This window comes from Rhamphochromis sp. 'chilingali', assembly GCF_963969265.1.
Source record: "Rhamphochromis sp. 'chilingali' genome assembly, chromosome: 3".
Classification (NCBI taxonomy): Eukaryota; Metazoa; Chordata; class Actinopteri; order Cichliformes; family Cichlidae; genus Rhamphochromis; species Rhamphochromis sp. 'chilingali'.
This window is the reverse complement of record NC_137931.1, coordinates 29,679,120-29,705,300: the sequence shown is the minus strand read 5'-3', so window position 1 is coordinate 29,705,300 and position 26,181 is coordinate 29,679,120. Positions and strand designations below refer to the sequence as shown.

Below are 26,181 nucleotides of genomic sequence, written 5' to 3'. Positions count from 1 at the left end.
GCAGTATTCATGAGTTAACAGATACTGTGTCCAGTGTTTGCTACTTTTGTTGTGTCTCCTGTTTTTCCTTGTTTGTCTCCTTTTAACCACTCATTTGTTGTCCCACCCAGAGTTTTGTTTCAATACCTCCACCTAACATGAACTTCAGGTATGGAATGAGGGCAAATAGAACATTGCAGGTTACTTACCAGATAGCGAGGCAAACTGGCGGTGAAGCTGCTCTATGATGTCTACGGCCAGCAGGGGCCTGATGTCCTGCTGCATGATCTCATCTGAAAGGAGGCAAAAAACAGTAAATTATCCATGGATCTATTTTGAAAAGACATTACAGATATCATATATCATATATCAGCTGCATATGATATAAAAGTATATTATACTACAATATAAAATCAAAAAGGCCACACATAAGACCAGTTGATCATTTAATCGGAGATCAAAGAAAACAGGCTAGAGTGCAGCACACAAAATCACATTAGAGTATAAAGTTATAAAGTTATAAAGCGATGAAGTAGCTATTTCATGGAGCACTGCAGAAAACCACAGTAAGATTTGGATGTCTGGTAGCCGTGCAGCTCAGTTGTAGCATTGCTAGCACAATTTTACTTACGTAAAATTAATTTTATATCAAATTAATTAATATTTATTAAAATGGACCCTAAAAACAAAACAGACAAAAATGACTATTCTATTCTAGCAGATAACTCCGGAATAAAGATTTCCAGTCATGTCATGAATTGCAAGATGAGGAGCTAAATACAGACTTCCGTATAAATTGAATAAAAAAGGCAAGCCTTTAGTTTGACTGATCAAAAGCTTAACCTTAGCTTAGCAGCTTAGCACACAAAATCACATTAGAGTATAAAGTTATAAAGTTATAAAGCTATGAAGTAGCTATTTCATGGAGCACTGCAGAAAACCACAGTAAGATTTGGATGTCTGGTAGCGTAGTTGCAACGTCTGGTAGCCGTTGCAACTACCAACTGTGACATGAGTTTGACAATAGCAAGGGCTAACTCACGTAAGCGCTCTGCAATTAGAGAATTACAATGGTGAGACCTGACAGGCTTGGCTAGCAAGCAGTTCTTTACCACTCTTGAGCACCTGAAGCTTCTCAGTAATCCTCTGAATAGACAGGCACCTAGCTCCATTTGTAATTCTTTGGTGATGTGGAATGGAAGCAGACAACTAGAAACAATACAAGGAAAATACATCTATGCCATGCAGAGTCTGATTAACCAGGTTTTCATGATGCATTATGAATACTTCAGGAGTCTCCAATGTAAGTCGCAGAACAATTTAATGGGTATTTGTACCAATGAGAAATAGGGAAAGCAGACATTTCTACAGGTAGATATTATCACTCCAGTCCTGAATCTGTCATCTTACTGAAAGAATTTTCATCTTCAAACACACTGTGAGCCACGTTCAACCATTTCATTGTCATGGTCCTGGGCCATGTTGGCCCAGTATTCTTAGTTTTCATGTATTTTTGTATTTTGTTCCTTATTTAGGCCATGTTTCCTGAGTTGCCCTGGTGTGTTGTTCCCTAAGTGTTTTCCCTTCGTGACTCTTACCCCCTGTGTGCCCCTCTGTGTAGTCATGAGCCCTTGTCTCTCTTTGTGTTTATTCTATGTTTTCCCCAGCCCGTTATGTCTGTGTTTTCCCCGTGCTCTCTCTCCTCCTGTCTGAACCTCTGTACTTCCTGTTTTACTTTGCCCGTCTCCCGCCAGTGTGGTGTTCACTCCTGCCGTGTCTTGTTATGATTATCAGTGTCACCTGTGTTCCCCGTGTGCTCCCACTTCCCTCGTTAACCCTCTGTGTATTTATGTCTGCGTCTCCCTCAGTTCTGTGTCGTGTTCTCCCTCATGCTGTGTGTGATTCCCCTGTGTTCCTTGGTGAGCTTTGTTAGTTTTTCCCAGTTTAGTTTTGTATTTCCTGTCATCCTTTGTCAGCAATAAAGCTGCTTTTTGAGTTCATCCCCTGAGTCTGTGAGTTTTGCGATTGGGTCCTCATCCTGCCTGCCACACAGCGATCCATGACATTCATCCAGACAAGTTGCTTTCTGAGTTTAACTGCAGATACAGGTATGCATAATAAGGAAGTAAAAAGTAAACAAAACAGATACCACAGAAAGGCGTTGAGGCCAACAACAGATTTCACTCATTAATATAAAAAGTACAGTCCCTAGGCTGGACACTTTGTGACCTTACCTACAGAAGAGAGGTAAGCACGTATCAATATACGCACACATTTTTTCATAAAACATCAGTATATACCTCTGAACTTGAAGCACAAAAATCCTCTGATATGTTTTAAAGTTGAAAAATCTAAAGACATTGTTTTATAGAGAAAATTGATTGCAGGTAGCATAAACATTATTGGCCATTTCAAAGGTCAGCAGAATCAGTCAGGGGTTCAGAGACTAATAAGAAAGTATCTGTCTGCATTCATTTAGGAAAAAACAGACAAAATGGGGGCAGGAAGGTGTTATAATATAATTTGACACTGTTTTGTTTGATTTTTGTTATTTGATTTTCCGTATCTTTGACAATCTTCTCTACCTGTTGGACTTGTTAGGACGTGTAAGTGGAAAGGGGCATTGCTGTTGTACTCCAAATTCAATTTACAATAAAAACTGAATCAAAGCAGTTTACTGTTTAAGCTGACTGCCCTAAACTGGTGCTGGCTGAATGCTCAAACATGGACCTTAGGCTACTGAGCTATTTTCCCATACATTTCTGTTAGTACACCAGTATTATTGCTGATGTGAACCTAAAAACGTTTCACATAAAATATGCAAACTCAAAGAGAACTTGAATGAGTTTTTACCAACAACTCAAGAAAAGAAAAGTGGATCTTGAGTAGAAAAAGTAGAACTTTTCTCACAAATTACGCATCAAGTGACTTTTTGCCAACAAAGGTTTCCAGTAGCTAAAATGTACCAGCCAAGTGTATATTTACCAGTGATGTAAAATTGTCCCTTTGTGTAACATTTTATTGTATTTAGCATTAAGATAATATGTCTTGTGATGAATCAAAAAGAGCCAAGAATTAATCAGTTCGGGCCAAAATAGAATATGCAACTCTACTGAACATCTTTGCTATGAAATAGACTTAAAAGTCCATATTTTTGTGGTCTCTATACAGTAGGAGCTTTGTGTGATCTGCAGTTCAAAGCAATTGTTATTTATCTTATCTTGGGTTTTGGTTGAGTTCCTCAGTCTGAAACAAGCCATTTTAACATTTCATATCTTAACCCAACTGTCTTTTAATTAGCAGCCCCTCACAAAGGCTTAAAGAGTATGTGGGTGGGTCTTTTGTTCTCTCAGCCAGAGCTACAGTATGTGTTTGAGATGACCATATTAGGGATTCGTCATACAAATGTGATCCATATGCTTTGTATTATTATACGGTTTTTACTTTACAATATAAAGTACTTTGAAGCGGCTCCTGTTGTGATTTTGCACTATATGAATAAAACTGAATAGAATTCAGATGAATAAAGATTCAAACATAGAAGCAAAGCATTTAAAGCAATCTGAAGCCTTATAATTTAGACCAGCATTAATATGATCAAACAGCAGTGGAACAGTAATTATATGACAGACAAAAGCATACATGGCAGAACACATAATAATAGGCTGACTTTAGGGACCTTTATCTCCATTTTTCTTTGCACATCACATGTTCATCCTAAGCAGCCAGTTCTAAAGCTATCCATTTCTGACTGCTGTTCATATGACATTTATAAGGAACTGGAACAAAGCATTCTTAGACGAGGCTTTAAGGATATGTATTCCTGCTCTGGTTTAATGTTTATTATGGTTCTCCTGCAGGGTAAAGCTCTAAGTGCACTGTGCAGTGAACAAGCCTTTCTCTGTTACAGAGAATAAAGACATGCATTTACACTGACTGCACTTTATTACTCTGAAACATGCTTGGGTAGGTCTTGTGCTAGTGGGAGTGGGGACAGAAGCAGAAGAGCATAACAGCTGGTAGTGGACGCTAATGGAGGCATCATCAATGTACCTCTGTTGTTACTATCTGATTCTACTGACACACCAAGGATATTAAAAATTCAGCTTCTGTTACAGACGAGTGCATCCTGAAATGTTTTATAAGATTTTGTTGATTTTGCTAAGAACACACAACAATGTCTTCTTAAAACAAAACCTTGTCTTCGGAGTATCTAATATTTGCTATACTTGTGCAACTTGTGCAAACTGCTCTGGCTACATAAAACTAAACACTGTGTACTATCAATCCATCACTGTGACAAGTGTCTATTCTAAAACATTTTATAAAACAAACATCCAATGCAAACTTTTGCCCTGTGGTAAATTTAATATAGTGGTTGCACTGTTTAATATCATTTTAAATAAAAAAACAAAGTTTTCAAGATCAGGTTAATTTAAAAAAAAAAAGTATAGGAAATTTTGTCTAAGAACATTCAGAACAGTAGTGTTATACAATCAGATCCAGGTCAGGCACCCGACGAGGGAGACTGTTCTGTATTGTTGGAACATCAAAGTAGAAAGGAGTGGTGAAGACAGATGTGATGCATGACCACTTCAAGGCTTGACAGAAAAGTGCTGTTTTTAGAAACTGAAGCAGTCCTGAGGAGACAAAGGGTACGTGCAGGAGGAACTCCTATAAGGACGCAATGAACTCTAATGGCACCAGTGAAATTCTTAATTTGGGAGATTAAGCTTGGACAACAACACGCAGGAACTAACAAAGTTTTCTGTAGATATGTTGAACTACTACAATTAAATGGTTCACTAGCATCTGTTTCTATGTTGGGCAGCAGCTCCTGTTCAATATGGCCAAAATTATAGCCCCATGAGGAAAGCTGCAAACCTTACAGCCCTACTTCAAAGGGTGGGACATTTTTTCAGTTTGACAAAGTCCTCATTGCGCCAGCAGCAAGTTAACAAAATATATTGTCAGTGCTCTGATGGAGATCAGATGGTGTTAGCAGTATGTAAACAACAAGGCATATTCCAAGCGATTTTGATTTTTGGTTACATCTAGTCCCACTGGTGCATGTAATAGATGTAGTATTTATTGTACTTTCTTCTTCTGTGTATGTAAGAACACAGTAAAGGTACAGTGACATCAGCGTCTTGTTCAACAAAACCAGGATAAAGGATATGACACCAAAGTCCTGAGGTTGGCAGACTGAACATGAACCATAATCAATGTAAGATAGTGCTGGAGTTATAATTTGAGCTGGCATAATGATCAAACCAAAACCTGTGTTTAAAGGATGGACGTTGCCTATTGATTTGAAAAATTAGCTTTTTAAACTGTAATGGGCTACCAACTAATTGTAACTACTACCAACTATTGTTGTTGTGGAGCTTAATGGGGACTATAATGTAGAAAATGAGCATGTTTTGTTCTCTATGAAGTGAAACTAGGGACTGATCTCATAACTCACCGGGAAAGTATTTACTGAGGGCATGGATCATGTTGTGTATTTTGGGTTATAACAGGACCCGTAGCGGTCATGCCCAGAGGCATTATGGGAAACCAGCTTTAGGCTGTCGCTCGGGCTAGCTCCATGTTAAGTTATGCCGTTATAATAAATACCTCAAGTTACGTCGTGGTCCGAGTATCATTGTTATACTAGTAACCCGGAGTGAAGATTTAACAAAAGTGGCGACGAGGACGTCTGGACCGACGCTGCAGTCCGCTTGGAGTTTTACACTTTTTTTTCCTGCTGATGCCTCGTACTGACTTGGTGTTAGACGGCGCCGGAGGGAGGAATGTACAGCGGACAGGACGACGAAGGCAGACTCCGTAAGTGACGCTAACCAAACGTAAACGGGAAAAAGAGACGTTACGAAAAGGAACAGTTGTGAGGGGAAGAGTGCCATTCAACCAGGGGCCGAGTAATGGCTGGAGTTACTGGCCCTATCGGTCCCTTCGACGAAAGCACGGAGCAATGGAGCTCATATACGGAGCGTTTTGGATATTTCGTTGCGGCTAACGACATACAGGATGCTAAACTGGTGCCCATTTTTTTGAGTGTGATAGGCCCAAAGACTTTTACCCTGCTAAGGAGCCTGCTACAGCCAGCAAAGCCAGGCAATAAAAGTTTCACAGAGATCGTGGACACACTGACCAAACACTTCTCGCCCAAGCCCCTCGTGATCGCTGAACGGTTCAGGTTTCACAAGCGAAACCAAGAAGAGGGTGAGTCTGTCACAATGTTCGTTGCATCGTTACGCAAATTAGCTGAACACTGTGAGTTTAAAGATATTTGAAATGACACATTAAGAGACAGACTTGTGTGTGGTTTAAGAAATGAAGCTGCACAGAAGAAATTGCTCACGGAAAGTGACTTGACTCTTGAGAAGGCAATTAATATCAGTGTGACCATGGAAATGGCATCAAAAGAAGCCCATGCGCTACATGCTACAGACAGAGTACACAAACTAGACAATGGTAAAGCAAATGCACAGGGACCATGCTTCCGCTGTGGCAAGTTAGGACACCTTGCTAGTGATTGCTGGTGCAAAGAAATGGATTGCAACAACTGTGGAAAAAAAGGTCATGTAGCACGGGCATGCAGGAACAAAAGGTGCAAGGATAAGGACTCAAAGCCTGGAAATAAAAGAGGCACTGCAAGATTCAAAACAGAAAGACATGTTCACACAGTTAAGCTTCATGAGGATAGAGCAAATGACTCCTCAGATGAAGAAGTGTTGTCTGCAATAAATACTGTGCGAATACTGAAGGTGGATGAAACCTCAGACGGCTTTTGGATCAAGCCCAAACTGGAGGGACATGTTGTAAAAATGCAGATTGACACTGGGTCAAAAGCATCACTAGTGTCATATAATGTCTATAGGACATGTCTGAAGCACCTTCCACTCAAACCCTCCGACACAGTATTTAAAGGATATACTGGACATCGAGTGCCTATGAAAGGAATGGCAGAGGTGACTGTTCAATACAATGGCCAAACTGCTAAGCTGCCTGTGTATGTTACGCAGAAGAACTGCCCTGCTATAATGGGACGTGTGTGGCTCAAAACAATCAGACTCAACTGGCAAGGAGTGAGAAAGCTGTCGCATGGTTCCTCTCAGCTACAGGCCATACTGGGAAAACACCAGGAGGTTTTTCGTGAGGAACTGGGCAGCATGAAAAAAATTACAGTGAAGCTGCATCTCAAGCCTGACTCCAAGCCAGTCTTTATGAAGGCTAGACCTGTGCCGTACGCCATTCGGCCCAAAGTGGAGTCTAATTTAGACGCATTGGTCAAGAATGGGGTTCTGGAGCCGGTTACGACCAGCGAGTGGGCCACGCCCATCGTTCCAGTTCCTAAAAAGGACGGCGGAATCCGGATCTGCGGAGACTTCAAGGTATCCGTGAATCCTGTATTAACAGCAGAGCAGTATCCCCTTCCGCTGATTGATGACTTATTTGCTGGTCTGAGTGGAGGACAAAAGTTCAGCAAAATAGATCTCAACCAAGCTTACCTGCAAATGCACGTTGAAGAGCAGTCACGTGACATGTTGACTATTAACACACATAAGGGACTTTTCAGATTTTGCAGGTTGCCTTTTGGCATCACATAAGCTCCAGCATTGTTTCAACGAGCGATTGATCAAATCCTGAGCGGATTACCTGGTGTGCAATGCTGTCTGGATGATATCCTGTGTACAGGAGCAGATGATGAAGAGCATCTGCGCAACTTGGATGCGACCCTTCAGAGGCTGAAGGAATACGGATTGAGAGTCCGTAAGGAGAAATGTGACTTTTTTCAGTCATCTGTGGAATATCTAGGGCACGTGATTGATGCAAATGGACTTCACACTGCACCTTCGAAGATCACAGCAATTGTGGATGCACCCCCACCACGACATGTCAGTCAGTTAAAGTCTTTCTTAGGGCTGTTGAACTACTACGGACGGTTCATACCCAACTTGGCATCACTCCTGAAACCACTGCACAACCTGCTACGCAAGGAAGAAACATGGGAGTGGACAGCAAGCTGCCAAGAGGCCTTTCAAAAGGCAAAGGATTCACTGACTGCATCTGAGGTGCTAACCCACTTCAATCCCAAGTTCCCAATTCAGCTTGCTTGTGATGCTTCTCCCTATGGGGTGGGGGCAGTGATTTCCCACATTCTCCCAAATGGCGAAGAAAGGCCAATTGCATTCGCATCAAGGACATTAAACACAGCAGAGTCCAACTATGCTCAGCTGGAACGAGAGGCGCTGAGCATTGTATTCGGTGTTCGGATATTCCACCAGTACCTGTACGGTAGGAAGTTTACACTGTTTACTGACCATAGGCCTCTCACAACCATCCTGGGACCCTATACAGGGATTCCATCTCTTGCTGCTTCACGTCTCCAGAGGTGGGCGTTGATATTGTCAGGACATTCTTATGACATCAAGTATCGCAAATCGGAGTCTCATTGCAATGCAGACGGGTTGTCCAGGTTACCCCTTCCTGTTAAAAAACCCGTCTCTGACACAGTTGAGATCCTCTACTTCAGGGAGGTAGGGACAGCACCTGTTTCGGCTGTGCAGGTGAAAAAGGCGTCCAGAAATGACCCTGTGTTGGCAGCAGTGCTGGACTGGATCATTAAGGGTCTGCCTGCAAGTAAGGGTGTAGACCTGAAGGCTTTCCTGGGAAAGCGGGCGGAGCTTCCTGTTCAGGCGGGATGTTTGCTGTGGGGGAGGAGAGTCATCATTCCCATGTCACTGCGACCAAAACTGTTGAAGCAACTGCATGCAGGACATAGTGGAATAGTGAGAATGAAGGAAATAGCGAGAAGCTATTTTTGGTGGCCAGATTGAGGAGATTGCTAAGAACTGCTCTTCGTGTCAGATGGTCCGGAACAACCCACCACTTGCTCCTCTTCATCCCTGGGAGTTCCCACAGGAGCCATGGCATTGGGTACACATTGACTTTGCAGGTCCATACGAGGACAAAATGTTTCTTGTAGCTGTTGATGCACACAGTAAATGGCCTGAAGTGACCATAATGAAATCAGCCACCACTGAAAAGACCATAGAAGCTCTAGGAGAAATGTTTAGTAGGTTTGGATCTCCTACTCAGATAGTCTCTGACAATGGACCTCAACTGGTTTCACAGGAAATGGAGGCTTTCCTACAGGCTAATGGAGTGCAGCACATTATGTCAGCTCCATACCATCCTGCAACGAATGGTCTTGCAGAAAGGTTTGTTCAGACAATGAAACATGCACTGAAAACATCACAAGGCCAAGGAGCACTGCATCAGAGACTGCACAAGTTTCTGCTTAACTACCGGAATAGTCCACATGCTACCACAAGGACATCTCCTGCCAACGCAATGTTCAAAAGAGATCTGCGCACTACCTTTGATCTTTTGAAACCCTCAACTGTGAAGGACACTGTACAAAAACAACAAGAGAAACAAATCAGGTACAGGGGTCAAAAGGTCAAGGACAGAGTCTTCAGCACCGGCGAGTCAGTGCAGGCCAGGAACTACCGAGGAGTACACAAGTAGGTTCCTGCAACTGTCATTGCTCAAACTGGTCCAGTTTCATATACAGTTCAGGTGGCCGATGGAGTGTGGAGAAGACACGTGGATCAGCTACTCTGGTCCGCACCAGTGTCTGCAGCAGGGACTTGCGGAGATCTTGGAAATGCATTCATCGACTCGTCAGCCCTTTCACACACACAAGTAGAGAACTCCACCACATCAGGAACAGTAGTTCCACCTGTAAACGAGACTGTAAGAGAGACTGAGGCATCTTCGGTGTCAGGAACAAAGGCTCCACAAGAGAGCACACAGACTGACGTTACCACAGACCGCCGATACCCCAACAGAGAGCGGCGGCCTCCTGTTCGTCTGAGTTATTAGATGGCACCTGACCCAAATGAACGAGGCAGAATAATCCCCATGGGTCATGGGGGAGGTTGAGGTAGTCCACCCTCACTCCCCAAGATAGCAATTAAAAGAGTTGGTGTTGTAACCTTACAGTTAATAAGAGGTGAAATGTTTGTGAGGCTATTACTGTCATGTGCCAGTGAAGACTGAAGTTTGTGAGTAGATCACCTGTTTATTTCGTAGTACATCCTTTGTAAGAGGGGAGGAGATGTTGTGTATTTTGGGTTATAACAGGACCCGTAGCGGTCATGCCCAGAGGCATTATGGGAAACCAGCTTTAGGCTGTCGCTCGGGCTAGCTCCATGTTAAGTTATGCCGTTATAATAAATACCTCAAGTTACGTCGTGGTCCGAGTATCATTGTTATACTAGTAACCCGGAGTGAAGATATAACAGATCACAGGACCTGTTTTTTCCGTAGACTTTCTTTTGCAAACAAACTGAGTCGCCCCCTGCTGGCCTGTAGAAGAACGCAGCTCCAAAGCACTTCTGTACTGAGCTCACTGTTTTTTAAGCTATCTCCACTTTTCATATACAGTCTATGGATAAAACATCCATTTATTTTCCTAACCCCTCATCCAGTTCCAGGTCATCATGAGCACTGCACATGTCACTAGTAAATCCCACTGCTAGCTAAAATGTTTTAGAAATATTTCCCCATTCCAAGCAGTATTTTTTTGTAAGATCCCCTGACTATGCACTTTTGTTTGGTCAGCTATGGTCACACAGACCCAGAGGTCTTACCAAAGCAGGAAAAGACAAGCTTGACTTTGTCTGGAAAGGACTTGTCCATTCATGTCATTAAAGCCTTGATTACAGACAAAATGGCTTCTGTCCACTAACATATCTAAACTATGTTAAATGTTAACAATTCTTGTTAAAATACCAAAAAGACATGAAAGTGATCACAGCACTGAGTGAAGGAGTTTCAGTGTACCCAAAAGGTGGCCAGTAATTTCTCACACAGCCACAAAAATATGGAGCCAACACTATCACACACTGCTAGAATATACACACCTAGGCTGTGACCCTAATCCATCTGCTCTGAAAGGGATTAAACAGCATGCTCTCACACATTGTCACCACAGTCATGTGTGTTTCGTTTTGCACACTCCATGTTGTGTGCTGTTATGTTCGCCTTTTTTTATGATTAATGCGTTGGGCTGCCTAATAATAATGAACCACCTCTTTGCTAGATTCCGAGGAGGAATCTATGAGGATATTCACATTTCTTCTTTATATATCCATTACAGATCTTAAAGATCAGTACAGCTTAGCACAGCTGTTTAGTGACTCTGCTCCTATCTTTCAGAAACAAAGGACTAGAGTACCTATGGATAGCCAAATATAGTCATTAATATTTTGATACTGGCCTGAGACTTGGGAATCAAACCCACCTTTTAGCACCTGTTTCATAAATGTATGTTGTAATGGACAAACTGAATATACTAACTTTCCAAAATGTCTTTAGAATAACTACACCACCTTTTAATAATTATTAGTTCAAAAGAATCGGACTGAGGAGATTCTAATTCTTCAGGCTTTGTTTTTTAATAATGTCTACATTACTGTAGAATACTGTTGTTTTAGGAACTTTAGATTCTTTTCCATTGTGCATTTACCAGGAAGGTGTCTGAAAAGTAACACCAAACTGTCAGAGTCACAAAAACTATCTTCTTCAATAAAAAAAGCAGTTCTGCTCCGACCTCCATCGAGTCCTGTCCTCAAGATCATTGATTGTCCAGAGTCAACATTAAGAGAGAGGAGATGCATAAAAGCATTAAAATTATCTTGGAATAAGCTGCATGCCAAAGTAGTAAGGAGAAGTGGTGTTTTAAAGGCATTAATGTGGATTTAGTTGTATATTTCTCTTTATTCTTTCAAATTGATTAAGTCTTGTGTTTCGCTTGTGTTTAGCCTTCCTGCATGTGCTTTCTTAAGTTGCAGTGTGTAGTGCCAGCCTCGCCACAGTCAGTTTATAAAATAATCTAGTGTGTGTGCAGCTTGTTTTTGGTATTTCTTAGAACTCACCAGGAATTTTTTTTCTGTTATGTTCCTCCACTCTCTTTGATTTTCCTGTGAGCTTACAGCACCATGGAGCCCTGGAATTGCAGCTGTCAGTGTTCCAGGTAAAACCACTTTGTAGCTCCTCTAACCTTAAAATAAAATGCCTTAAGCATTAGCACTTTTTTTGGCATCACTGAACCTATGATTTACAGAAAAGAATGTTTTTTCTGAAAAGCTACAGGGTCTATTCTCCAAATGTTAGGTTTATATTGTTGATTGTCATTTATGCTTAGAAATATTTACTCATATATGCTTAGAGTTTTATCATCAATGTCATGTTGGTAGAGGTTTGATCCTTAGCAGTCTGTGGAGACTCTGTGTGCCTCCCAGAGCACTCTGGCATGCACACACATCTTAAGGTCAGGAGAGAGGTTATATCTGCTCTTACTGATTTATGGTATAGGAGGACACCTACTCTGTATCTGGTTAAGTATAAGAGCCTTTTGTTCATATGTACCGCTAGACTCCTGGCACCAGCATTGGGGAGTCTTCACAGGGTCACCCCCCCCCCCCACACACACACACACACACTTACACGACACACACAGACAAGGTATTCTTTGTCCACATGTATACCTATATGAAACGTCATATGTTAATGAACCTATGCATATTCATGTAACCACAATAAAAGGAGTGCTATGGGGAACCTGGCTGAGAGTCTGACGGAGGTCAAGTGGGTGGAACGACACTTGGCTCCAGGCAGGCCTCCCTCATGCATGAGTAACACAAAGAACTTTGCCTACTTGTGTCTTGCTTTTGCTGTGTAATTAAATTGTCTTGAGCATTCCAGCGAATAGGTTCAAGCTACAAACCTATCACCAAAAGTTTTGAATACTGAAGAAGAGAATCCAATGGCTGATTCTGAGAGGAGTAAAGTGGCAAAGTGCAGACAAATACTAATCCTGTAAGGCGTCCAGTGTGTGTGAAAATTACCTATTATGTTTTTGATGCTTTTCATCTCAAGACCTTCCTGGCAGGAGCACACACGCAGGAGAAAAAGTAAATCCTCCAAGAAAGACCAGCAATCCCATCAAATGACAATAAACTCATAGTATCCAAACCCAGTCAGACATCCAGTAACAAAACCCCGGTCTGTCAACAGCGGCTGCTTCTTCTTCATTATCCTCCTCCTCATCATCTCAGGCTGTTCCAGACATCCAGACAAACAAATCTCCGTCTCTCTCTCTTTTCTTGCATTTCAGTCACACGCACTCACACACAGAGCCGGAGCAGTCCCGGAACTGTTTGTGTGTTACTGTTGTTAGGTTTGCCTGTGGTCAGTTTTTCCAGCTCCAGCTGTAGTAAAACAGCTCAGCTATGAGCAGTGAGCAGCCTATAAGAAGCCACAGAGAGAGGACTGGGTGGGAGCGTACGTCAGAGGAAAGAGACAGAAGGAGGAACACAGAGGAAAATATAGAGTGGAGCTGCAGCTGTGTGTGTGTGTGTGTGTGTGTGTGTGTGTGTGTGTGTGTGTGTGTGTGTGTGTGTGTGTGTGTGTGTGTGTGTGTGTGTCAGAGAGACAGAGTGTGTGTATGCATGTTGCCCTGATCATGTGTGCTTCATTTTTGCAGGCTCCATGTTCCTGCCACAGAATCTTGGTGCTGTTATGTCTGTGTCTCTTTTATGAGTCCTGAGTTATGTTGGGCTGCCAAATGTGGACAACATGTGGAAGCAAACATTATTACTGCAATACCTCTTTTGCTTGATTCCACTCAAGAGTAATCTGATGCTAAAAAGATTTTTTGACCCTGATCTTTCAGCGCAGTATTGGTTGTATTTATACACTCAGCATTTCGGACAGTTGTTTTTGTTGCCTTCCTAGAAACATGAATGTCTGGTTTGCCATATCTATTCACAGAGAAATTAGGTGTTCAATTAACTGTAGTGTTCACTGTTAAACTCTAGATATAGTTTTACATGAGTAAAGCAATAAGTTTTACTTGTGTTGAGTTGGTAGCTGTTACAATCAAACTTCTAAACATATGGCTGAAATTTTTTTTTTGATGTTTCTATAACCATTTTGAGAGCTACATTTTTAATTCAATTTATGAAAATGAATGAAATACTGCTATTACACAAGCCAGAGCTAACTAGATTTGTTTGTTAAATAAACACTTATGGGACTGTATTAGATGAAAAATGAATAACTACTGATGGAATGAGGTTGTGATTTTGAGCTGGAGCACAGCGGGGCAGAGCTGGGAGTGTCTGCCCAAATGTGTGGAGAACCTCGAGGGTTGCTGGCTGTTCTAAGCAGCGGGGAACTTACTAGAGAGTCCAGAGTGTGGAGAACTAATCTCTGTAAATGTGAGGCGAAGGAATGTGGACTGAGGTGGAGCAGAGAGGACACTTGATGAAAGACTGCAGGTTTGGTGATCAGGGGCAGATGTGGACGAGATGATGTGTTTTAGTTTATTCTAATGTGCATTTTAACTTAACAATCTGTAATGAAGTAATCTCAATCTTGGTATCAATCCTGAAACAATGCACTGGATAAGCAGATTAGGTAGAAGGCAATGGACGGATCGATACATGCATGTACACAGAGATCGATGCGGCAGACACAAAGAGAAAACACGGAAGTGACATACTGACATCCACATACAGCAGGAACATAAAAACTGCACGTGCACACATAAACAAGTGCACATGTGAACTTGTACACATTGTTTTCAGCACAATGCCTGTTCAGTTGTTACATGTATTTTGTGACCTACTTCCTACAAGTGGATAAACATTACTGCATTCCCAGGCATGTCATTTGTGTGTGTGCGTTCATGATTCTTCCACATTGTACAAAGGTTCTCAAAAACAAGAAGTCTGAGCAAGGAAGTGAAAAAGCAGCACAGTCAGATTCAGATTCATTCAGATTGTGATACATGCTAGCCTCGGCTTTATGTTGATTCTGAAAAAAAAGAAGGGGAAAAAAGGAAAGTGTTCAAATGAAGCAGGTTAGAAAGGAAATAAGTAATCAGTGTTGGGGAGTAACGGAATACATGTACCGCCGTTACGTATTTAAAATACAAAATGTGAGTAACTGTGTTGCGTTACAGTTACCGTTTAAAAGGGTGGTATTCAGAATACAGTTACTTTGTTGAAATGAATGGATTACATGGCCGTATTTTCCTGTTTCATATGTTAGGCTATGCCCTCTCTATTTTTGGTTTCCCCACCGGTGGAAACCTAAACAAGACACGCATTAAGAGGGTCTAATGCCTGTGTCTCAATCTCGCGGCCCATGTCACCTCTACTTGCGGCCCGCATAATGACGTGAAGAAACATTTTTAAAAAATATTCACAAAATGATTTAATATGAAGGCAATAGGCAGGTTGTTACAGGCATAGCCCTAAAGAATGTAGCCTCATGGGCAGGGAGAATGGACTGCCATACCCGTTATGTGTCTGTGAGCGAAGGAGGGAGAAAAAGAGTCGAAAAGTACGAAATGTCACCGAGAAGAAACGGGAGATGGAAGATGGTCAATATAATATAACCACTGCAGCCAAAAAGAGTGCCTGACGAGCCCAGTTGTAAGTAAACTATTAAGAGTCGACTGTACACTGTGTTTGTCTTTACCTCCGAAACAATAAGTCCCGTTGGAGCAGCCTTTCAACGCCTCTCTCTGTCTCTCGCTGGCATAGTCGACCCAGACAACAAAGTAAAGCTATTTTTCGGCTACAAGCCCGACATGAACCCGACGTATTAGCCAGAGGTCCCTTTACTATGGTTCGGAGGTGTTTATTTAGTTTCCTATACAAGATCGCTGCAAAAAGTGCAGCCTTACCTAATGTCCACCCTACTGTTATTCATTTTATATTAAGAATTAAAAATCTAGTTGGTATTGGTATGGCAAGTAACCTTCAGTAATAATAATAATTATTACTGAATAATAATAACACAGCAATAGTACATTCATGTAGTTGTAAAAAGCAGGATAGAATATTAAGTAATCCAAAGTATTCAGAATACGTTACTCTCATCAAGTAACGTAACAGAATACGTTACAAAATACATTTTGGGGCATGTATTCTGTAATCTGTAGTGGATTACATTTTAAAAGTAACCTTCCCAACACTGTAAGTAATGAAGTGCCAAACACTGCAACTTGGAGAAATGGGAAATGGGCACTTGGAGTTTATTCCAAATGTGAGTCAGTCCCCAAAGATCACAATATTTCAATCCCTTATGTTGCACGCATTTAAATATATACTGTACACATGAAAGTATCAAAGTTGAAAAATTGACACTCCACAAACCTATCAGTGACTGAATTGTTATTGTCATCTTTTATATATAGTATATGATTAAAGTTCAGTTAATTTGCTCAAAAAGGGGAAGAGATTGCATAAAAACTTGCTTTGCAACAATGAATATATCAGAATAAACATAAGCAAAGTGAAACATTTCCTTTCAGCCAAGCAGAATATTTACTGTACTGTTATTATGTGCCCCAGGACTTTAATTTTCCTTTACTGATGCGATGTTTAAATGTTTTCTAGGCAAAATGACCAAAAAAAGTATCTGTGCAGGGACAAGCGGAGAAAAATGATGCGCACATGGTGATCGAGACAATGGAAAGACAGAGAGGTGAAGATGAAACCTGGATTTTATCTGGTAATTGCATGATGTTAAATTGTGTAATTCTTAGCAGTGATGTGAACTCGGAATGTTACATAGACTAGAGTCTCTATTAACAGCATGAAGCAGGATAACAGCGGTCTCATGAATGAGTTCAGTGTGTTTGGAGTAGACCCACATTATACTCGCAGCTACCGTTTTTAAGTGGAAGTAGTGGGCTGCCCCTGCTTCTTTAAGTTCATGCTGTAACCGCATTAATTTGTGAAGATCTGCTCATTACAGACTTTATATTGGTTTCCAATTTAAAATGTTTGCCAAACAGTGAATATGCAACAAACCAATTTTAATATACCTGCACGTCTTTGATGAAAAACATATGATATGTAAGAATTTGTTTCCATTAATAAAAGGTTTTATATCACATGTGAAAACATGCAGAAGTTTATCAAACACTCTCTTAAGACAGATTCCTATCTCTCTTTGATCTCTGTCAATCTCAGATACAGGGAGCACACAAAACAGATTTTTTCATATACAAACACAAATACACAATTATGATGCAGAGCCTGTGTTATTTTTGGGTTGTTGTTCCTCAAGGTCTAGGTGAAGGGGGGGCTTCCTATTGGTTCTCAGGAAGAAGGCGTCAGCACAAGAAAACAATCAGAGGATGTCCAGTGACAGATCCACTGATAACACTTCTCTGTTTCGTATTCCCTGACACACACATACATTATCCCAATGAATATCATTATCACCTCATAAAATGTGGACTGCTAATAATGAGTCACAAGCCTGATCCTGTTTTTAACCATGAACACTGGGGCATCTTGCAACGTCTGCATTTCTATATGCATTTGGTATGTAGCCGTCTTTGTTGTTGTTGCCATAAATATGAGCATGCTTGGTCTTGATCTTGGACTTGACAGCGACTGACAAAACAAAGCACTCTGATGTTTGTCCATCAGTCAGCACACATGTTGAGTAATGGGAGCACAGAAACATCTCTGTTGCTACTGTAAATCACAGGTTTCAACCAACAAGTAGGACGTTAAAGCCAATGTTAAAGAGTTCTGCATGAACAAACATGCTTCCTATCATTCAAAAATCAATTTTAATGACCAGCTTCAAAATGTAAAGATCCCATATTGGTTGCCTTGGCAGCAAGCAAAGAAAAAAAACCTAATAAACTGGAAAGGCAGAAACTGTTTCTTAATATCTCTGTGATAAGGTCCAAAAAAATCTGCATAGGAAGACTAATGGCAACAAAAAAACAATAGATACTGGAGCTCATTTCTTTCTTTCTGTGCCATATAATCAAGGATATTAGACAGAGAAAAAAGAACCTGCACATATTCTAACAACAGAACGATGAACTCTTCAGCCAGAACAGTTCATCTAAACGAAACTATAAAGCTTTTTTCTTGGTGTGTGCATTCATTTTTCAATTAGGGAACTCCTATTAGCTGAAAATGATGTACTGGATTTATCTTGTACACTTGTACATTTTCATTGCTATTAGGATTACGACAATAATGGTCATTTACATATTAAAGTTTAAGTTTTACTTGTTGTTCTCACTCTTTGTTGGATTTTAACACCTCTGTTCACTTTTTGTTTGTGTCTTGTATTAATCATCACTTTTTATATATTTTGCATGATAATTTGAATTAAAAATCCTCAATCGAAGTTCATTTGGTGCTGCTTTAATCAATGTCAAATTGTTTCATCAGAAAAGTAAAATTTTCTTTAGATACATCTTTTTGTGTGTTAAAACTGTGAACACTACTGCACACTGTCATGTTTGAATAGGTTAGAACGCCCCATTCATTAGAGACATAGAGGATTCTACACAGTCTGGTGAAAATATGAAACCCAACAATTCACATAGAACCATTTTTAGGAGCATAACCTGCAGCATGATCAAATAACTTCAGCAAAGTATCGATTCTTCTAGTAGAACTTTAATTTGTACAAAGTTTATTAAGAAATTGCAGCAAAGCTTACGCACTCCAAACAGCCATATTTTCAGAACAGTTCTCTTTTTTTGTACAAACTTACTAAAGATTATAAATGAAATTAATTACCAACATGCTAGTATGCTAACATTAGCTGTTCTATAGGAAGGTTCCTAAAACCGCTGACGGCAACAAACAAGCTTCATTTCCAACTTCTTTCAATGTGATCTGAAGATTTTGTTGCTTACATCTGTTTACAGGTTTCATCATCATCTAGAATTGAATAAACAGGCTATAACAGCAGGATTGATATGAGCAACTACAACATGAGTCAGCAACAATAACAGTGTAAAATTATTTTTTGTTATTAATAAAGACATTAAGATTTTATTGACTAGGACCAAACAGCAACTGAATTTCTGTGTTTTCTGCTGCTTCTGCGCAGCTGTCTCATACACACAGAGTCATACTTTATAAGCTGCAGTTAAAACATATTTTACATTGTTGTTTGTCAAAGTAATTTTGCTTCTTTCAAGCCAAATTATTAGTGCTATAGTGCCCAAATTTCTAATCACTTCCAAAGCTGTATTGAACCAAAATTGTATAGCAGTGTAAAGGTAACATTTTAAAAGGGTTGAGAGAAGAATGTAATGGTGCATAGAGGATTTACATACTTCCTAGTATGGCTGATTCAGTCTCCTGACACACCTCCAGGAAGCTGCAGTAAGATTCCATCTCAGCAATGGAGATCCGTACAGTGGAATAAGATCCATAAACGTCCATATTTACCACAACTTGTAAAGCAAGATCCAAAGGTCTGATGTAACAGCCTTCCTCAAGATTCTGTTTGTAGTCAGAATAAACTGAATCTTACATGGTTGTACTGCATGCATATTCTTTTCTATGGTATCTACCTGTCCTGCCTCCCCACTGACTCTGTCAGAGACGCGGGGGGTGATCCATGTTTGTCTAATGCTTCTCCTGTCTGTTACACACACAAATGCACACTTTTTGTTTTCTATGCCGCTGTGCTGCTGGACCTGTTTGTTGCATGTCCCTGTACAGCCCACAAGATACCTGTAACCTCTCTACTTCTGTCTATGTCTGTTTCTGGCTCTCTGTCATAATCTCTGCTACAGGGTAAAGCCTATTACAGGTCATTTGCATACACCCACACCTGTTACAATCACAGACCTGCTGTGAAGGAGGGAGTTTACACTCTATGTAGACTCTATTAGAGGTTCTTTTCTACCCTGTACACTTCTCTCCTAATTTTGAGAGATTTTGTGTAATTTTGTGAAATAATTAACAACAAAAATACAAATAAAAAAGGATACTGTGGAGAAATACAGTATTGTTTCCAGTGAGCCAGTATGCAAAACATCAGCATCCTGGCTGCTTACCCACATGACATGTAGGTGTAATATTTTCGGTCACACCTGTGCTCTTGCTGTAATGTGACAATACTGCAAACCTTTTAAACACAATCACCAACCTATGATAAAGTCAAGAGAATCATTTTGAGACATTGTCAAGAATAGTCTTTTTTTACATGCAACACACAGCTGGGGATTATCTGCACATGTATTCACTACTGGAAATATGCTGCTTGGTATAGGCAAGGGAAGGCACCAGGAAGAGTGTAGACATTCTCTAGCTCAGAATGACCTGATCTATTCTTGCGTAGGCTCCGTCTGACATTATACAGACTTTTAGTAAAAACCATGTAATGCCTGATAGGACTTATTCTGACACTTAGATCACTGCCTTGAAATGTCTAAAATAGTTCTAAACTGAAATGCATGTGAGAAAACAGCTTATTTATATGGTGAAAACAGCTTATTTATATGGTGAAAAAAGCTCTACCTGCTGAAGTCTTATTTTAAGCTATCGTAGAAGTGGATTACAGCAGTGAACTCTATTCAGGTACACACTGTACTTAATCTTTTATAGTTTTTACCCAGATAAAAATCAGCTCATGTAACTTTTCAAGGCACTAAATAAAATAAAAGAAGTTTTTTTGGAGGTGGCTAAAATCCCATAAGCATCTCATTTAAAGGTTTGCTGTATGGTGCTTTATTTCTGGCAAGTGAATTACCTGAAATTAGTTTGTGAGTACAGAATCAAAGAAAAACAGACCTTTTTTAAATGTTGGCATTTTTGTTTGTTTGTTTTGTTTGAGAATTCATAATAATGAGAGACATTCAAAATACCTTATCTCACTTCATTACCAAATGAAATGATTGAAATGAAATCATTTCTCAGCTCAGTTTTTCAGATTTTTCACATGCAAATAAACAGATTTAACCAGCTGGAGCATCATCTAGTGGTGATGCAATCAAATATGCAAATTGTAAAATAAGATTGTTTTATCTCACACATACAGCTCGACGCTGCTCCCGATCTATCTCTAAAATAATTTCTCTGTCTCCTCAGATGTGATCCCAACTCTGCCAACAAGCAATCAAACTGCCTGACTAACATCCTGCAAATGCATGAAAGCAGCTGTGATTCAACTTCAACTCTTGGATTAAACCATTAGATTCTCCCTGCTGTTGCCTTCTGTTGAGAACTGGATGAACCCAGAATCCCTGTTTCTTCCTTTTCTTGTGTAGAAACACCAGGACCAGCACATCATTGCTGGATGTGAACTGCATTTCTTTTTTTTGTAGTGTGTTTTTGAGGACAAATTCTTTTGCAAAACCGCAATGCTTTTGATGCGTATTTAGATTACATGACAAATTTGCATCTCAAATAATTTGAATTTCATCTTGTATTTTAAGGTCCAATGGTCAAATTTAAATTACAGATGACAGAGCCTGTCACACCTGCCTGTGAGGATTTTAGCTTTCACTAAGGTTACCCTTTCCTCTGACTGTCATAACTGGTCTCTGCTGTCCTTTGTCAGTCAGCTGTATCTGGAACGCTTTCTTTTCAGTCTAAAAACTGAAGTTCTACAGGACCTTAACCTTAATACCTTTTTCATGCGCAGTTATGAGTCGAGTATCTCTGTTGGCCTTTTTGAAAAATTGATGTTGGTTCTCTTGATGTCAGCCAGCTCCTTTAATTCCCCTGGAGAGGCTTGCTGTTCCCTTTATTCTCTCCTTTACTGCCCAAGATGCACACTTTATGTTCGTTCTGTGGGTATCTGCCTGTGATATCCATGCATGCTTCCCTTTTCATCCTTAATAGTTGATCTAGCCCTTCTTTGTGGATGCTTTAGGTACTGGACTTCAGGAGGAATCTTCTGCTAGCAAATTCTTAAGCTTATAACAGGACTGTTGATTGAGCGAGAATCACAGAAGCACCAGTGACCTCAGATAATCCTTGTTCTGTCTTCACTGCGATATTTGAATGCTAATCAATCAAATTAAATCAAATCAAATCAAAACATATTTTTCAGCTAATTTTTCAAATAGAGCTTCTGCACCTTCTGTTATAGTTAAATTGACTCTTTCAATAACTCCTCACCACTGCATAAGCTATTATTATTCAGGTGCCCATTTAAGTTATTTTGCCCTCTTCCATCTCTATGCAGTCTCACAATCAGTGTTTTACATTAGTTTATCATATGTTATTATTATCATGTCACAATAAGCAAAAACTGAGAAATCTGCACTTTGTTAAACTGTGTTCGTGCCGCCACCATGTATGAAAATGTTAGCATGTACAATAATGTAGCTTACCTGCTTGTATTTTATATTTCACAAGATCAAACACATGGGATAGACTAACACTTTACCACACAAAACTGTATTAATACGCTGCAGGTCCATTTCACTCCCACTCCTGACAAACCACTACAGACTCGTGTGTATCCCCATCACTACCATTGACAAGGTGGTACTAAGGAAGCAGCATTATTATAGGCTTTGACCCTTTAAAGCTCTTTTTTACTGAGTACGGATTAAGTCAAAGCTATATAGCACACACACCTATAACACAGTCACTACAGTCGATATGACAGTCACTTACATATTACTGATCCCATGTTGCTGCTGATCTTTCTGTGACACAGTGTACAGGAGGGGCTGAGCCACACCGCTAAACCAACATCCAGTCCAATGTCCACAGCAACACACACATACAAAGATCTGGTGATACTACAGTCCACTCCTCAGGGCTGTCTGGTTTTCCTCAGTACTTCAGGCCCAGTCCTTGTCATTTTGTGTGTAAGAGTAGCAAGAAACGGCAGAGAGGTATGGATATGTGTGTGCTGATGTTCGTGTTTTCGTCAAAGAGGGGGGTTGAGCCTCTCCTGGCAGCCTTGTGACCGGCTTAGCTGCTCAGTTCTTACCACAGTTTACACAAATATCCTCAACAATACTCTCATCAGGCAGCGGGGACTTCCCTTCTCCTCTGCATCCTTCCATGTTTACTCCCAGCTTTCCTTTCCCCCCGTCCTGCTTCTTTTATGCCCCCTCCTCTCAAATGATTTATAAGGCTTCTCCACATTGTTTCTTCACTAGTTATGGATGCGTGTGAGATGGCTGCCACGCCCTATCTATAGACAAAGCTTTAGACTTTGAACTGATCATGTATGTAAAACAGCACAATTAGACAGGTTTTGGTCACACTCAGAGTCAAAGATGCATATAGTTGCATCGACTACATTATTCAGAAGAGAAAAAACTGTATGATGTTGGTTATCCATCAATAAGTGTTTTCCCTCCACCTCTTCTCGGATACTTTTAATTTCTTAGTTAAAAAATGTTAAGAAGATATAAAATAGTAAGATGGCGAATATTTACATGCACATCTGTTGGGTTGTGTCCAAAAAGTGGGTCAAGGCTGTGGCGCGTGTGTCCAAATAGTCTAATAAGTGTGTTACAGAATGTATGTGATATATAATAAATATTCCTTGCAGACAATAGTTTTGGCAGTTTATCAGACTTTTTCTTTTAGGTTAAATGTTGATATTTTCTGACTGTTAAAACTTTTCATTCCATATAAAAATACATGAAAATATAATATTTAAGGTGACTGAGGAGGATGCATTACTGCAATTTGGCGTGACACATTACTTGTATTTGAGGTTTTATCGTACTAAATTGTACCTGTTTAATTCCTTTCCTTTAATTCTCTTTTCACACATGAAGATGAGAAAAACCACTGAGTGCTAATCAGCTGCGACCAAGACAACTACAGTCATCAGCAACAGCCAATATCTGTCAGTGACCTCAGCTTCTCAGAAATGTTTGTCCTTTCCACACGACTACAGGACTCTTCATTACAGGACATGCGACAAAAAAGTTCTGGGGTATTGTAAATCAGTTGTCTTGGTTCTTTTTGTGTTGTGTGACTGGACAGTTTGTGGAGGAGAAATATTTTTTTACTAAAATGTAACCAAGTTTCTTACTTACTGTGTTATTTAGCATCTAGTTCACACAAGTTACTCTTAAAATGACTTTTCTCAGAAACTTCTGGTGTTACAGTCTAGCCTTATACAGTATTTCCATTCAGACAGTTCACGCATCAGCCTGAATCTTTCTCCACTCGTGTTTGAAAGTGTTAGCTAGGGTTACATGAGGTGCATGTATATCAGTTAGAGCAGCCTGTAGGAATTGCATTTTTCAAAACTATTTCAACAAAAAGAATAGAGCTTTTATTCTGCTGGTCCATTAAAAAAAAAGTCTATTTTTGGTCAACTACTGTTCTAACCGCTGACATCATGGATTATGTCACTGCAGGCCTTGGCTAGCTCACTGACAATGACCTTCTCCTACTGGAACCAGAAAATCACCATAGACTTGAAATGACGCAAGCAAACTATCTTAAAGTGACAGTCCAGGATGCACAAGACGGATATTTCCACACATTACTGAGTACTGACGTTTCAGACCAGGCACTAGAGCAATCTGAATAATTGATGAACATGGCATTCCCACCAGTCCCAGATCGAAAAGGAACAGATGTTGTTTTCTGTTCTCTTTAGCACTTTATTGTTAGCATAAAAAACAAGCTTTCACTCGGCGTGTTTACCAGTTAAGTTATTGGTGAAATCATTTCAGAACTTTCAAGGAAAGCAAAACAGTTAGCGTTCCTGATAAACTGCAAAAAACTAAAAGTGAAACTATGAAATGATTCACATGTCCTGATGAGCGTTTCCAAGGAACACTGTGATTACAGGAATACCTTTCAAAATTTATCAAGTATCTTGACAGCCAACTGAAGTTTTCAAAATGAAAAACTAAAAGGAAAACAGTAGTTGTATCAACGAGTTTGCCCTGTAGTCAACACTGAAACTGTGACCAGACCACTTGACCTTGGCTCATTTGACCTGCTCAGCATTTATCCTCTTAAAAATTGTTCTGTAAAAAAATTAGGCCAAACTGTGAAAGTTCTCCTGTGCTATTGTTCAGCTCTATTGTTGTGAGCAGGACCGTTCAGCTGGCCTCTGTCCAGCAGACAGAAAGAAAGACACTTTCCAAAGGATATGGTGTGCCTCCCCTCCCCACCTCCACTCCTGTATCATATACAGGAAGAGGAAGCAGAGAGAATACAGTGCTAACGTCATCACTACAAAGGTTGGCGCTGTTTGGAAGCTTGGGTGGGTGACAGGGGTTTCAGGCAGGAGGCCTCTGAATAATATTACAAATCCTGAGCTGCTATCAATAGGCTGCAGTTGAGATTTCAGTAGCGGACCTCTGAAGACATGTAAGATGTGAACGCTGTCAAATACAGAAAACTGGTAGTGTAATGTTAGATGAATCTCCAGAAAGATACAATGCAGCAAGCAAAAGGCCAGGCAACAATACTGCTAATTCTGCCCTGTTGTATCTTATACCAAACGACATATATGACCACATTATGATTTGAGTTCCAAGCTGTAAGGATAAGCATCTAACCTAGCACCATAAACTCAATACAATATCATAAATGATATATAGCGATTTTCATACACACACTACAGACCACCTAGCTTTTTTAAGGGGGCAAAGCGAGGCATTAAGAAGCTACTCAGAAGACATAATCTCTTCAGCATGTCCTGGGCCTGCTCCATAGTCTCTTCAAGTTCAATCAAGCCCAAAACACCTGGAGGTAGACCAGGAGGTATACCCAAATGACTTCACCTAACTCTATTTAATCCTTTCCGATTTTATAAATGTTTTTAATTTATTTATTTGACATGTGACAGATAGCTGTGTACAACAGTCATCCAATAAGATTTACATTTTCTCAGTTATGTAGAAAAGACTTCAACCGAGAAGAGGAATCACAGATCCATAACAGGTCGGCATTTTGTTGGCAAGATAACTCATAATTAAAACAACTGGGAATTGTGTAGGGGAAACAGGGGATAGTTGTAACATAACGTTTGACATTTCTGTCTGTAGCTTGGAGCTCTTTTAAGGTAGTGGATTCAAAATGTAATGCAAAGTATTTACATATATCTGCTATTAAATAGTACAGCTATTTTCTCTGCAGCACAATTACTCATTGTGTGGTCTCAGACACAAAGAGTGAAACGTTACAATTGACCCCATAGCCTGGATTAGTTGTAACATATCCGTGGGTGAAAAAACTGACAAAATCTTAACATGTAATCGTTTTTATTCAACACCTGAATGCACTTAGAACTATTTATGTAGCTATGTGTGTGTGACAGAATGCAGAAATCTAGCTTTTGAACATCCATGAGAAGAATTACTTTTTTCATGGCTTACCTTGGTGTGGTTTG

The 26,181-nt window shown here is 40.1% G+C and overlaps 1 protein-coding gene across 7 annotated transcripts in view; it reads right to left on the bottom strand.

Annotated features, from left to right (window-relative positions):
* mcf2l2 (MCF.2 cell line derived transforming sequence-like 2) overlaps positions 1–26,181 on the bottom strand; it is a 113,705-nt gene that overhangs the window by 82,270 nt on the left and 5,254 nt on the right. For 6 of the 7 annotated variants that reach the window (XM_080878610.1, XM_080878614.1, XM_080878611.1 and 3 more), the window contains exon 3: positions 189–272. In XM_080878610.1, coding sequence (XP_080734736.1) covers positions 189–272 — 84 coding nt within the window. Of the gene's footprint in view, positions 1–188; positions 273–12,902; positions 13,295–26,181 lie in introns of those variants that run through there. The other variant, XM_080878612.1, reaches the window with a different exon arrangement.